At 39.1% G+C, this 13,440-nt stretch overlaps 1 protein-coding gene across 3 annotated transcripts in view; it reads right to left on the bottom strand.

Moving 5' to 3' along the window:
- Positions 1 to 6,229: 6,229 nt before the first annotated feature.
- FRS2 (fibroblast growth factor receptor substrate 2) overlaps positions 6,230 to 13,440 on the bottom strand; it is a 122,087-nt gene continuing 114,876 nt past the window's right edge. For 2 of the 3 annotated variants that reach the window (XM_069081253.1, XM_069081246.1), the window contains 2 exons: positions 13,236 to 13,399; positions 6,230 to 11,205 (listed from right to left, as the gene is read on the bottom strand). In XM_069081253.1, coding sequence (XP_068937354.1) covers positions 10,255 to 11,205; positions 13,236 to 13,399 — 1,115 coding nt within the window. In that variant the 3' untranslated portion in view covers positions 6,230 to 10,254. The remainder of the gene's footprint in view (positions 11,206 to 13,235; positions 13,400 to 13,440) is intronic. The other variant, XM_069081261.1, reaches the window with a different exon arrangement.

The raw sequence follows: 13,440 nt of genomic DNA, 5'->3' as shown, positions 1-13,440 counted from the left end.
CATTCATTTTACATTCATGAAGCACTTCCCGCGTGGCTGGGGGGCAGCTAGGCAGCGCTGTGGGTTCAAGAATCTGGGCGACTCCTCTTCCTCAGTTCAAATTTGGCCTCGGAAGTACAGGTGTGACCCCAGGCAAATCCCTTAACACTGTTTGCCTCAGTTTCCTCATCTGTAAGATGAGCCCAATGAAGGAAATGGCCAATCGTGTCACTATCTCCACCGAGAAAGTGGTCACACAACGAATCATGCCGGACTGAAGAACGACAAATGTACCTGGAAGAAATAGATGCAAGAATTACTAGTAGTGTCAATCAGCAAGCATTGATGAAGGCACGCCGAAGAGCCAAGAAAGGCAGAAGAGGAGGGAAAACTATACATAAACAAAATGTATCCGGTCAACCCTTTTTAAATCATATCTTGGTTACCAACTAGTTGACAATTTCTGAGAGAGAATTTGGTGAGTTGTTACAGGAGGCTCAGATTTAAGCCATTGAAAGATTTAGGAGAAAAAAGAAAGGAGGGGGGCGGCCAGGTGGTTCAGTGAGTAAGAGTGCCGATCCTGGAGTCGGGAGGACCCTGGATCGCTTCTGCCTCAGATACTTAACACCCACACAAAATAACTGGCCGTATAACCTTGGGCAAGTTACTTAACCCCAATTGCTTAAAAAAAAGGGGTGGGGGGGAATCTAGGAAGCTGAGGCTGAATCTGAAGACTAAAGAACCTGGCAAAATATTTAGCAGGGGATGAAGACCAGCTTTGTGGGAGCTGTTTGAAGAATCCAGCACCAGAAGCAGTCCGCTGACAGAAAGAAGGTTTCAGCAACATGATTCCTCATTGATGGGAGAAAGGCTTGATCTCACTGGACCACAGTTTCAGTTAGAGAAGTAAAGCTTCCCCAAAGTGCCTGCCCCTCTTTACCATATACACCTCCTCCCACTCCCACCTTCACCCCTATCCAAAGTTTGAGAAAAGTGAGTAGAAGGGAAAAAAAAGAGCTACAACTGTTTTTCTAGGTTAGAAGAGCTGGCTAGGCTGATTCACCCTGCCTTAAGAGCCAAAGTGAGCTGTTTGACATGAGCTCTGTTTCTGACTGGTCCATGTAGTATTGGTAAGTGAAGGGCTGGTTGGATTTGGTACTGCTTAAGAAACAGAGGGATCCATTAGAGGAAAAGTTCAGCACACTACAGAGACGGGCAAGGGTGGAGGGGGAGCCAAGATGTTGGAGTAAAAGCAGGAACTTGCTTGAGCTCTCCTCCAACCACCTCCAATACCTGTTAAAAAAAAAAAAAAAAGATTCTATACACAGGCAAATGACAGGAGCCTCTCAAAGATACCAGCCCCTGGGATAAGAAAGGAGGTAGAAAAAGGTTAAACGACTTGTCTAGAGCTACATAGCTAGTAGGTGTCTGAGACTGGATTTGAACTAGAATGTTTCTCATTACATCAAATACTAATAAGTTAGAGGAACAAGAGTGAAATTACCTTTCAGACCTATATATAGAAGAAGAGTTCGTGACCATAAGAGAAGTTAAAACAGGTAACTCTGATTACCTAAAATTAAAGTTTTTGCACAAATAAAAACCAATGCTGCTAAAAGTAGAGGGAAGCAGGTAATTGGGAGAGAATCTTGTAGCAAATTTCTCTAATAAAGGCCACTTTCCAAAATAGATTAAAGAACTCATTGAAGGGGCGCTGGCCCTGGAGTCAGGAGGACCTGAGTTCTAATCTGGCCTTAGACACTTAACACAAAACTAGCTGTGTGACCTTGGGCAAGTCACTTAACCCCAATTGCCCCGCCTTACTACCTCCAAAAAGCAAAAAAAAAAAATCATTCAAATGTTTATGAATAAAATTGACAAATGGTCAAAGGATATGAAGACAGTTTTCTAAGGAAGTCTGATATTGTTTAGTCCTTTTAGTTGTGTTGAACTCTTTGGGACCCCATTTGGAGTTTTCTTGGCAGAGATAATAGAGTGGTTTGCCATTTCCTTCTCTAGCCCCTTTTACAGATGAGGAAACTGAGGCAAAAAGAGTTAAGTGACTTTCCCAGGGTCACACAGCTAGTATCTAAGGCTGGATTTGAACTCAGGTTTTCCTGACTCTAGGCCTGGCACTCTATTCACCACATCACCCAGTTAGAAATGTAAGTTAACCCATAGTCCTATATGAAAACATGTTTCAAATCACTAACAATGAGAGAAATGGAAATTAAAGAAACTATGAAATTCCACCTCATATCCATCATATTGGTAAAGTTGACAAAAAAGGAAAATGAAAAACATTGGAGAACTGTAAGACAACAGGCACATTAATTAATTGTTGGTGGAGCTATGAACTGGTTCAGTGATTCTAAAAAAGTAATTCAGATTTATTCCCCAAAGTTGCTAAATTCTACATATTCATTGGCCCAACCAATACCACCATTAGGCCTGTGCTTCAAAGAGATCAGAGAGGCAAAGGACTAAGGTAGTGCAATGGATAGTGTCAGACCTGGAATCAGGAAGACCTGAGTTCAAATCTAGCTCAGACACTAACACTGTAGGTCCCTGGGCAAGTCACTTAATTGCTTTGTGCCTCAGTTTCCTCATCTACAAAATGGGGATAACAACAGCATCTACCATCTAGAGTTGTTATGAAGATACCATGAAATATTTGCAAAGTACTTTCTAAAGCCTTAAAGAGCCATAGAAATGCTAGTTATTCTCTGCCCTTTGGTGGCAAAGAACTGGAAACTAAAAAGGTACCTTTCAACTGGGGAATGGCTGAACAAATTATGCTACATGAATGTCGTAAAATACTATGGTGTTATAAGAAATGGAGAAACCTGGGAAAATTCATATGAAATGACTGATACGAAATGAAATGAGTGGATCTGGGAGGACAATTTATACAGGTAACAAAACCTTTAATGACTTTGAAAGAGTTAAAACTATGATCAATGCAATGACCAACCATAATTTCACAGGATGATGATGAAGCATGATACCCCCCATCAGATAAGATAAGATGGATTTGGGGTACAGCTATGTATGTGTGTGAATATGTGTGTATATATATACACATACACACATATATACACACACATATATATAGGGGTTTTTTTGGGGGGGGGCAAAAGGCCATTGTGGGAATTTGTGGCACATTTGCTACAGGAGTATTTCATTTATCTTTCTACCCCATGGGTGTGGGGAGGTATAAAAGACACATTTTTTTTTTAAGAGCTCACTATACCAGTTTATAGTGCCCAGTTCATTGCAGTTCTCTGACTCAAACCAAATTAAGAGGTAACACTTTTCTCAAAGTTCATTTAAAAAGGCTATAAATTGAAAGAGCATGTAAATGTCTGACAGTCCGCCCAGCCATTGAGTGGCAGAGAAATGGCTTCCTGTGGTGCAGATGATTCTGACTGGATCAATGAACATCAAAGTCTGCAATCCAGTTGGGAGTTACCCAAGAACAGGAGCTCTTCTTTCTCTTACATCTCTTGAACTGAAGTTCAGACTCCTTAAAAAGTTTTTGTTATAAAGGATAGCTTTCTGGGAAGGGAATGAAGGAAAAAGGAGAAAATTAGGATGTCAAAAGACATGAATACAATTTTTTAACAAGTTCAAACTCTTAATCCTAGTATTCAAGGCTCTCCTCAGTACAGAAACATCCTTTCTAATCTTTTTTTTTTTTTTAAGCAATTGGGGTTAAGTAACTTGCTCAAGGTTACACGGCCAGTTATTTCTGGATGTGGTGCTGAGTATCTGAGCCCAGATTCAATCCCAGGTCGTCCCGACACTGGAGCCAGTGCTCTTACTCGCCTCCTTTCTAATCTTATCTTATCCTACTACCCTCTATGCAGCTTCCAGGTGATCTCTGACCAAACTGTTACAGCTCATCCATCCTGGCATTCTTCCCCCATGCCATGTGCTGTTCCGTTTCCCAGGAGGTACCTCTCTTTGTGCCCTCCCCCAACTCTAGTAGCCTGGTGAACTTCTACTCAACCTTTAAGTCCCAACTCAAATGGCACCTCTTTCTGGAAACATTCCCTGATATGCACCCCTCCTACTGACAAAAATCTCCCCCCACTTAGACCTTAACATCCCACTGCTTGTATGTGCATAAAACTTACTATCTATGATCCTACGATGCCCTTTTCACATATTATTTTGTACTGTAAAAACCTGTCTTATTTTCCTATTGGGCTGTATGGCCTTGGACGAGTCATTTCTACTCTGAGCCTGTCTTTTCTCACCTGTAAAATTAGGACTAAATTATCTTTAAGATCACTCCTATGGCTCCAAATCCTATGATTTTATAAACTCCTAAATCCACTTAAGGAGGATTTAACCAATGAGCAGGAGTTTCTATTAGAATTACAAAGTCCCAGGATTTAGAAGGAAACTTTCTGTGTTTGTCTCATGTCCTTACTAAATGGTACACTCCTGCGGCAGCTAGGTGGCGCGGTGAATAGAGCACCGGCCCTGGAGTCAGGAGAACCTGAGTTCAAATCCAGCCTCACAACACAAAAACTAGCCATGGGACCTTGGGCAAGTCACTTAACCCCAAATGTCCTCCAAAAGCAAAAAAAAAAAAAAAATGGTACACTCCCAGAAGACAAATAGCTTATTTAAATTTTGTATCACTCTCTATCCTCCCGTCACACCCAAGTCGCTAGAACAGTGCTCTGTAAACAACAGGTGCTTAAAAATATTTTTGGAATCTATTTTTCAGTTCTCCAGGGCCTACCTAAATTTACTGAACCTCAGAACATGTACACATCCTTTTAGGGCTCATTTTTTGTTTCACTGATTCTGTTCCAGTAAAGCTCACAGAGCACGGGAAAAGAATTCTAACTTTGTGCTGTATGTTTTTTTTTAAATTGTATCCTGTTTTTGTTTTGGAATGGTGACGGAATACACATGAAGTATGTGTGAACTCCCTTAAGGATAGAGACAATCTTTGTATCATCTACTCCCGAGCACAAGAGCTTCTACACAGATGACAGTCAGATATGTCAAATGATGAGTATTCTGCACAACCAGTACATTTCTACCAGGAGGTCTATCCAAGTAACTTTTGTCACACAGCTCAGTGACTAGGCAGATGTGACCCTGAACAGGTTAATTTTCCTTTGTATCAAACTCCTGATTCCCAAAAATAATGCTGTTGGCAAGGTTTCTTTTTTTTTTTAAAACGACCGTATCCTACCATAACAGCAACAACATCATCATCATCTTCATCATCTACTAAGTACCTACTGTATACTGGGCACTGTGCTTTACAAATATCTCATTTGATCCTTATAATGCTGAGAGGAAGGTGCTGTTATTCTATTTTACAGCTGAGGAATCTAAGAAGTTAAATGATTTGCCTAGGGTCGCACAGTTAGTGTTTGTTGAATTTGTCTAAAATGGCTAAATTGGAACTCAGGTCTTTCTGGTTCAAAGTCCAGAAGTCAGACTGTACCACTTGAAATATTTTCACCCTAAAAGACATGTACACAGTTTGAAAATTTGTAGTGTGTGTGTATATGTGTGTATTCTTACACAGACATATAAAAGAATGGAACTGAGAAATAAAATCTTTTATACAGTTTCTAAACACTACTGAGAAATCCAAATATAAAACCCTAAATCAGTACAGCCTTCAATTAACCAAGATGTTACTATGAAGAACTCAATTTAGGGGAGGGAGAAGGAAATAATACAAACTCTTATCACGTCTTATTTAACAATTATTTAGAAATCTAGAGCACCCAGGGGATGCTCTAGGGTTATTATTTATTCAGCCTAGTCTCCCACATTATTTACAGGGCTGTACAATGAAAATTAATGTTCAGAATGACAACCCTGAAGCAATGCGACATTTAATCGTCAAAGATTAAATTGTGTTTGGTATATTTTATTTAATAAGCCACAAAGCTGAATACGTTATAGAAAAATTTGACAATAGGTTTAAAAAGGGCTTGCTGCTTAAATTTTAGTCTAATCATACTCAATTAACAGAACATTGTATTTCCTAAACAGTCCTGCTAATTGAGTTTTTTTACTATTATGGGATTCTAACATGCACAGAATAGAGAAAAACCATGAACAAACTTGAGTTTGAAAGGTTTGTACTGCACCTGTTATGCAAAGCATAGGGTCTCTTGAGATAGTTATCATGCCAAATGGAGATGTCTTCAAAAAGAGAAGTAGACACCAACATGGCCATGTCCACATCCACCAAAAAGCCACACACTTCTATAATATAAACTCAATATTTTATTGCCATGCTACAAAATATGAAGTTGGCACTGATGGGGGATGATGGGAAATGAGAGCTTAAAGAGAAGGGCACACAATGATATCAACATCACATGGCACAAGGCTTTTAACATTTGGTAAGTTATTATCAATGATTAAAAAAAAAAGCAAACCAAAATTTTAAATGGCGATAAGAAACAGCATCAAAAATACACAATTTCTGCATAGTACAGTATCACTTTTGTCTTTTATTAGAGAAACATGGAATGTTTATAAAAGAAATTAACCAAAGGGGAGGGGAGAAATTCATATTTCATATACAATTTGGCAATGGTAGTCCCGCTGTTTAGACAACTTTTTATAAAAGAAAAAAATTAAAAATCTAGTAAGCTACCTTTATACAAAGTTGCTATATTTATGCCTTTAAGTAGGAAAAACTTAACATTTTATAATGTGAATTAGGACATAATCATCTTACAATATTATACACTGTAATGAAATAAAAACATAATAATACAAATTTGGCCTTTATAAAAATGTATATTTTGCATTTAATAATGCAACTGTGGCACACTGGTGGCTACTGTACTATTAATACCAGTCATTTTCCATGCTATAATGGGAACCAATTGAACTGCAACTCTATAGTGTGGTTAAAGATGCAGGAAAACTAGCCCTAATGAAGTGTCACACGATAGGGTGAAGGGACTAGGGAGAGAGAGGGAGATAAATGGAGTGAAAGGAGGACTGGAAGGCGGCAGGGCAGGCCAGGGCTGGTCTGGGCACAGCGTCTTGTGGTACGTGGTGTAAGACTTCTTTTTCAAGTCAAAAGTGTTTTCTATACATTCAGTAATTCAGTACCAATGCCTGTATTCAACATTTGGCAAAGTTGAGGGAAGACGTCATTTAGTACCATATACCTCACACATCAGAACTGTAACATGATGGTCAGATGCCTGTTACGCACCCACGAGTTCTCTGATGGAGGCATAGTCTGTGCACACTTATTCCACACTGCACAAATTACAGGGGCGCTACTGGTTAGATAGCCTGGGGGAAGGGATGGCAATTGTTAGCTTGGTATAAAAAAACAGGTTTACTTTCAGGCAAAAACACAGTGCTGTGTGACTGGGAAGCTGAAAACATAAGGCCCCTTTCCCAATTTTGTAAAACGTTATTGAGGTACTTTTTTTTAAATATGATGTGCCACAGATTTTCTGGAAAAAAAAATACAGCCTTATCTCATTCCATCTAACATTTAACTGTGGGATTGATGTTGATTAACATTTATAAACATAAAAACTTATTGGCAAATTTTAGTAAGACCCAAGCCTGATATCTGCAGTCTATTTTAGATCAGCTGGAAAGGGAAAATCTTTTTTGCTGAGTCTTCAAGGGTAAAGTGCATATCTCATCACTCCACAAGCAGCAGTAAAATGAAGGAACCACTGGACTATCTTCCTGGTGGGAGGGAAGGCACCACATTTGAATTTTTACATGAAAAGAGGATCAAGAAAGAAATCATGCCAAGGAAAAGTAGCTCTATCTCTTCCCATCTGGGAGAATACAGATGGAGAATAAGTGTGTAGAGGGAGAGTCTCTTGGGAATAAATTACATGTCAACAAAAGTATCTAATAAAAACATATACCTGTTAAGCCAGATATACATTCCTAGGGTGCAGCTTAAGTCTTATTGCAAAATCTCTAGGGGAATGTATTTATTAAATAAGAAAATAGATGAATGCCAGCAGGTCACCAGATGGGAGCACCAGCTGTATGCATCTAATACTTATCTGATAGTAAAAGTCAAACACTTCATAGGTATTGCTATGCTAGTGCAGAGCCTACAGCAAAGCTGTTGGATTGGCATGTTTTTAAAAAGCAAGTTGGGAACTGGGGATGGGATGGGTATAAAGGGAGAAAAAGAAAGAAGGGAGGGTTTCGACCTAAAAGAACACACAGATAGTATTAGCCCTTTCACATGGAGGGGAATGTTCTAGCAGTCTCTGCTGTCATTTCTTGAATTAAGAGCATGTACATTAGCACTGTGATTCTTATTCCATGCTATAAAGATCATCACACAGATTTGGCACAATTAAAAATCTTCTTAGGAGAAATCAAGAATGGAACAGTATAAGATATTGCAAAAGGGAGCTATATCAGAGAAAGCACCCACCTGGCACCACGGCTCCAGGGAGTGCTTTAGTCTCTCACTTTTTACAAGCACCAAGTTCACAGAATACAAAAGTCCTGCTCGGCAAACAAAGGGCACTGGTGGGACAACGTTGACATCTTGCCTTTTTTACAATGATACCACTCTACTGCAACGCAAACACAGGAATGACCTTAACCAGCAGGGTAACCCAATTAATAGACTGGCTATTTGAATAAAACGATTTCTGGCTAAATTAGTGCTATGGTCTGAGCCTAAATCTGGATAGCTAATCTCAAATGCAAAGTCTAAAAATTTAGGAACATAAGTAAAACTGTTTGTAAGCGACCCAACCCTTCTGTCTACTTCCCCTTCCATTCTCAAGAATCATGGAACCTGGAGGATTCGTTTAAACAAACATCAATTCCTCTAAATCCTAGGTTATGACATGATCTCTTTACTACAGATCTTCCACCGCCCCCTGCAGGGCTAATATAGCAGTATATAACATTCTGTCAAAATCAAGGTAAAAGCTAAATTCTAGCTATGTTTGAAAGGATAAGCATAGCTGATGAACATTATTACAGTGGGTGGAGAACAACTGCAGCCAGGCTTTATATAACTGAGAAAATCACTGCTAAAGTGCAGAGGAGTGTGTCCATTGATAAATCTACAGTACCTCTGGGGAACTTGTTTTTTTTTTTATTAGTGTCTACTTTCATTTGCAACCAAAGAGTTCATCTATGGACACATGAGCGAAAATTTAAAATCAAGTGGATGTCTCTATCAGACTTGAAAAGTAAACAGCATATCAATAAATACTGGAAAAGGGCAACCCTGTTAAAATCTAACAGTAAGTTCCAAATGAACCTTCAAAACCATAATTTGACAAAACATAGACTAAATAAGACTGAACAGATAAACAACAAAACCATATACAAACTCAACCATCTTAAACCTAAAGACGTCATTTAACAAAACAAGACATCCTAAACACCAAAGGTAAAAAGAAAAGTGGAAACTTAATGGCACAAATATAAATGCCTCCAGGAAACAATGCTGAGATTAATGTTCTATTGGAGAATAAGCTTGATGATCCAGAACTGCAACTCTTTTCTGGTGGTATTGGCCTGAGATTGGTTCTAAATCCCCATCGTGCTTCTGATCAAGGGAACCTTGGCATGCCCATAAAATGAAAGCATGAGGTAAGGAGAAGGGAATTTTCCCCATGCTGCCCTTCTAACACACACCAACAGCATGCCATGTTCATGGATGTGTTATTCTAATAAAGTTTTAGGAAAAGGATTTGACTGGTATATAAGGAGGGATGGTATACCTTATATATGTATTTATTCTTTTTATGTACAATGCATTTGGCTCAAGTCAAAAAGCCTTTAATTAATGAAATGATGAATGACTCATGCTGGAGGCCACCTAACTTGGAAAGTGAAGCTACAGATATTTACTTTCAACGACTAGATTTACCTGCTAATAATGCACACATCAAGAGGTTTTATAAAATGTTATCAATGTCAACCATGATTAGACATGAATGGTAGGCACGAGTCCAGAATATTGAAAAACTCAAAACCGGGATGTCACTCACTTCCACTCTCAATTAAATAGGCACTGTGAAAATGGCAATGTTGCTATACAGTAACAACTATTACAGAATGTAATTAGTGTTCTTTAATGAGTACCTGCTCTACATTAATTCCCTTTAGTTAAAACAAGCACATGAAGTATTCAGAAAAAAATTCTATCAGTCTATAAAAGGTGTTAGTGTTTAGAAATGAAAATGAAGCACTTGCATCTTCATTTTTAAAAACTTCACAAAGGTGCAAACGATGGATGTCATGTTTCTAGGCTCACATAGGCAGGTCAGTACTGTTGTGTCTAGTCTTCCTAGACGTCCCATCGTCTCGTGGCAGTGCTTTCTGCAAGCTCGACATAGCAGCCGTCCTTTCAATGTCTATCACAGCGTACAGCTCTGTGCGCCTGGTGGGAGTCTGTGGAAGTGGAGTGGTGGGAGTTTTGGGAGTCTGAGGGTTGTCCGAATCACTACCGCCTTCCAAATCTACCTGGATGTAATTGAGTTGCCTATGTTCTAGACTCGGACGCCTGATGTCGAAATTAAAGACTGTGGGCGTGCAGTCCCGGCGCCTGGCAAATTCTACTTTGTGAGCACTTGCTGGCACTGTTACATTCTCTGTATTCACATAGTTATGCATTGGATCCAGGTTACTGTGATAGCCATTGAGAGATGGGGTCTTTGGTCCTAAACTGTCATCTTCATCTCTACTTTGCTTGTGAGCTTCCCAAACAGGAGGCAAAGATGGTAGGTTTTCATAGTTTAATAATGCAGTTCTCCTCTGAGCTGAGTTGTTGATGTTCTGGGTGTCCGAGGTGCTGGCAGACGTCAGACGAACTCTCCTGACCCCTGAGGCACTGGGAACAGACAGCCCGTTTATGTTCTCATATACTAGTTTGTGGCCTGAGGGGGCGTCTCTCCGCTCATCACTGTCATACCCAGTGTCCCATTCAGTGTTACTGGTACCGCTGCCACTAACCTGTTCTTCTCCAAGTTGCTCCAGTCTTTCTCTTTCCATTAACTGCCTTTGAACAGGGGTTGGTCCTAAAACAAACTTGACTCCTTCAGGCTCAAGAAGAATCTGAGGATCCCTGTCCTCCATATCGCTCTGCTCTTCTCTTGCTTTGTTACTTTCAACATTAGAAAGCCTTGTCTCTAAAGGTATGTGTACACTTGATCTGTTTTTCCTCTCTTCTTGCACACCTGTAGTGTTGACGTAGGTATGTACCTAAAAGGAAATGAATAGTTTTAAATATTCAGTCCCAAACAACCAAAAAAAAAAAGTGCTTTATGATAATTAGCTGTTTATTTAACTGTACAATCTCAACATTTTTTCCTTCTAAACACTTATTCCATAAGGTCTTTATCCTAGTAGTCTTTCTTGATGAGCAATCACTCCCTTGGAATCCCCAAACTTCAATATTTCTAAAAATAAAAACATAGAAATTATCCCTTCTCAGGGTTAAGCATGTTTCCTAAACTGCTTTGTCAAATTCTACCTAAAAGTGAAATCTTTTGTCTCCTGCTAGTCTTAGAACTAACTATAAACAATCCTACAACTCAGCTTAAAATTTCATATGAGGTTGGCAGAGAAAGAAGAACAGAAAATAACTAGTAAGGGCACCCTCAACAAATATGAAATTACTAGCTCGGTCATTCTACGTTCTACTTAGAAAGACCACACGTTCTAATCCTATAATCACCTCCCCTCTTTCTTCCTTCAAAACCAAATAAAACTCTAGTACTGTGCGTGATGTTTCTATCTTCTGGTCTTTGCTGGCTGCTTATGTTCATTCTTGAGCTCTTTTCTCATCGCTACTTCTCCAAACACTTGAGACCTGCCTGTTACTTTGAGTACTGCTGTACTTACCTTTGTTGTTCTATGGGTACAATCCAAATAAAACAAACACTGCTAAAAAGCAATGACTAATTTCTAAAAATGAAGATAATTTATGCACAATCAAGCTAAATAGATTATAATTACAAAACTGTGCCAACAAGTCTTTAGCTTTTATGTTTATAGCATTTAACCACTGGCTGTATCCATGGTGAAAAAATAATCACCTATGATTATATATTTCAGCCACACACAGAGTTATATGTTTCTTTATCAAGAAAGGAACAAAATAATGAATCAATCTTTTACTTCAACATTTATTTCAATTTATTTACCACATTTTACTTCAATAACCAAAGTGAATGATTTGTGGGCTTAAGCTACGAGGTTATATAGAAAACATTTATCTGACATATTTGGAGAATTAGATGGTAGAATAAATGAGGTATTATTGGGAATACAGGTAAAAATCATTCAACAGATATTTATTAAGCACCTATTACCTGTAAGGTATTACAAGGGACAGGAAGACATACAAATTAATTTTCTACTCTAATAGAGATAAAGCATGTACATAAATTACTATAAATATATGATACACTGCAATAATTTAAATGGATTAGCAACCACTTTTTTTTTTTAAAGCAATTGGGGTTAAGTAACTTGCTCAAGTTTACACGGCCAGGTGTTTCTGGGTGGATGCTAAGTATCTGAGCCCAGATTCGATCCCAGGTCATCCCGACTCTGGGGCTGGTGCTCTTACTCACTGGGCCACCTGGCCGCCCCGAGCAACCACTTTTCAAAGAATTAAAATATACAACCCTAAAATTATGCTGAATGTAATTTATTTTACTTGTTTAGATAATTCAGAAAATCCTTCAGGATCTTGTGGTACCTTGAGGTCATACTTAACACATACCTTGCACACAATATTGGCTTAATTCAGTTGAATATAAATCACTGAACTGGGATCTGGAAGCGTAAATTGACTGACATGTCCTGAATTTTGAGTATGAGGCAATCAATGAAATGAAACTCTGAATTTTATAAGAACATCTGAATTTTGTAAATCTTACAGTTTATATCAGGACTTGTGCTTAGCCAGCCACCATAATGAAAAATGCTGGGGCGGCTAGGTGGCACAGTGAATAGAGCAGTGGCCCTGGAGTCAGAAGGACCTGAGTTTAAATCCAGCCTCAGACACTTGACACACTTACTAGCTGTGTGACCTTGGGCAAGTCACTTAACTCCAATTGCCCTGCCTTCTCCCCTGGGGGAAAAAATGCTAATGTTTCTAATCATGACATAGGAGTTGACTTAAGCCAATAAATAACTTCTGCAATTCAAATGTAATCAGCTGTTATTGACTGCTTAGACACAGTAGGGCTTAGTCTTACCACAGTGAGCTAGCACACACTTACTTGTTCCTCAGCTACAAGCAGTGGGTGTGTTGACTCTTCGCCTACTGAAGGGAGGCGTGCACTTCCCACGGAGGGATGTCTGCTTGAAGGGTGGGATGAAGCCTCTCCAAATGAGGGGTATCGAGGATATCCATTAGGTACACTCTGCGCACCAAACCCAGGAGCTGTTAGGGTTTTAACAAAGAAAGATAACGGCTGTGCGGCC

The sequence above is a fragment of the Petaurus breviceps genome, unplaced genomic scaffold (assembly GCF_028583685.1).
Source record: "Petaurus breviceps papuanus isolate PSGF00001 unplaced genomic scaffold, PetGlider_PUasm1.0 154, whole genome shotgun sequence".
Lineage (NCBI taxonomy): Eukaryota > Metazoa > Chordata > Mammalia > Diprotodontia > Petauridae > Petaurus > Petaurus breviceps.
Note: the sequence above shows the minus strand (reverse complement) of the source record. Positions and strands in the feature narration are given on the sequence as shown.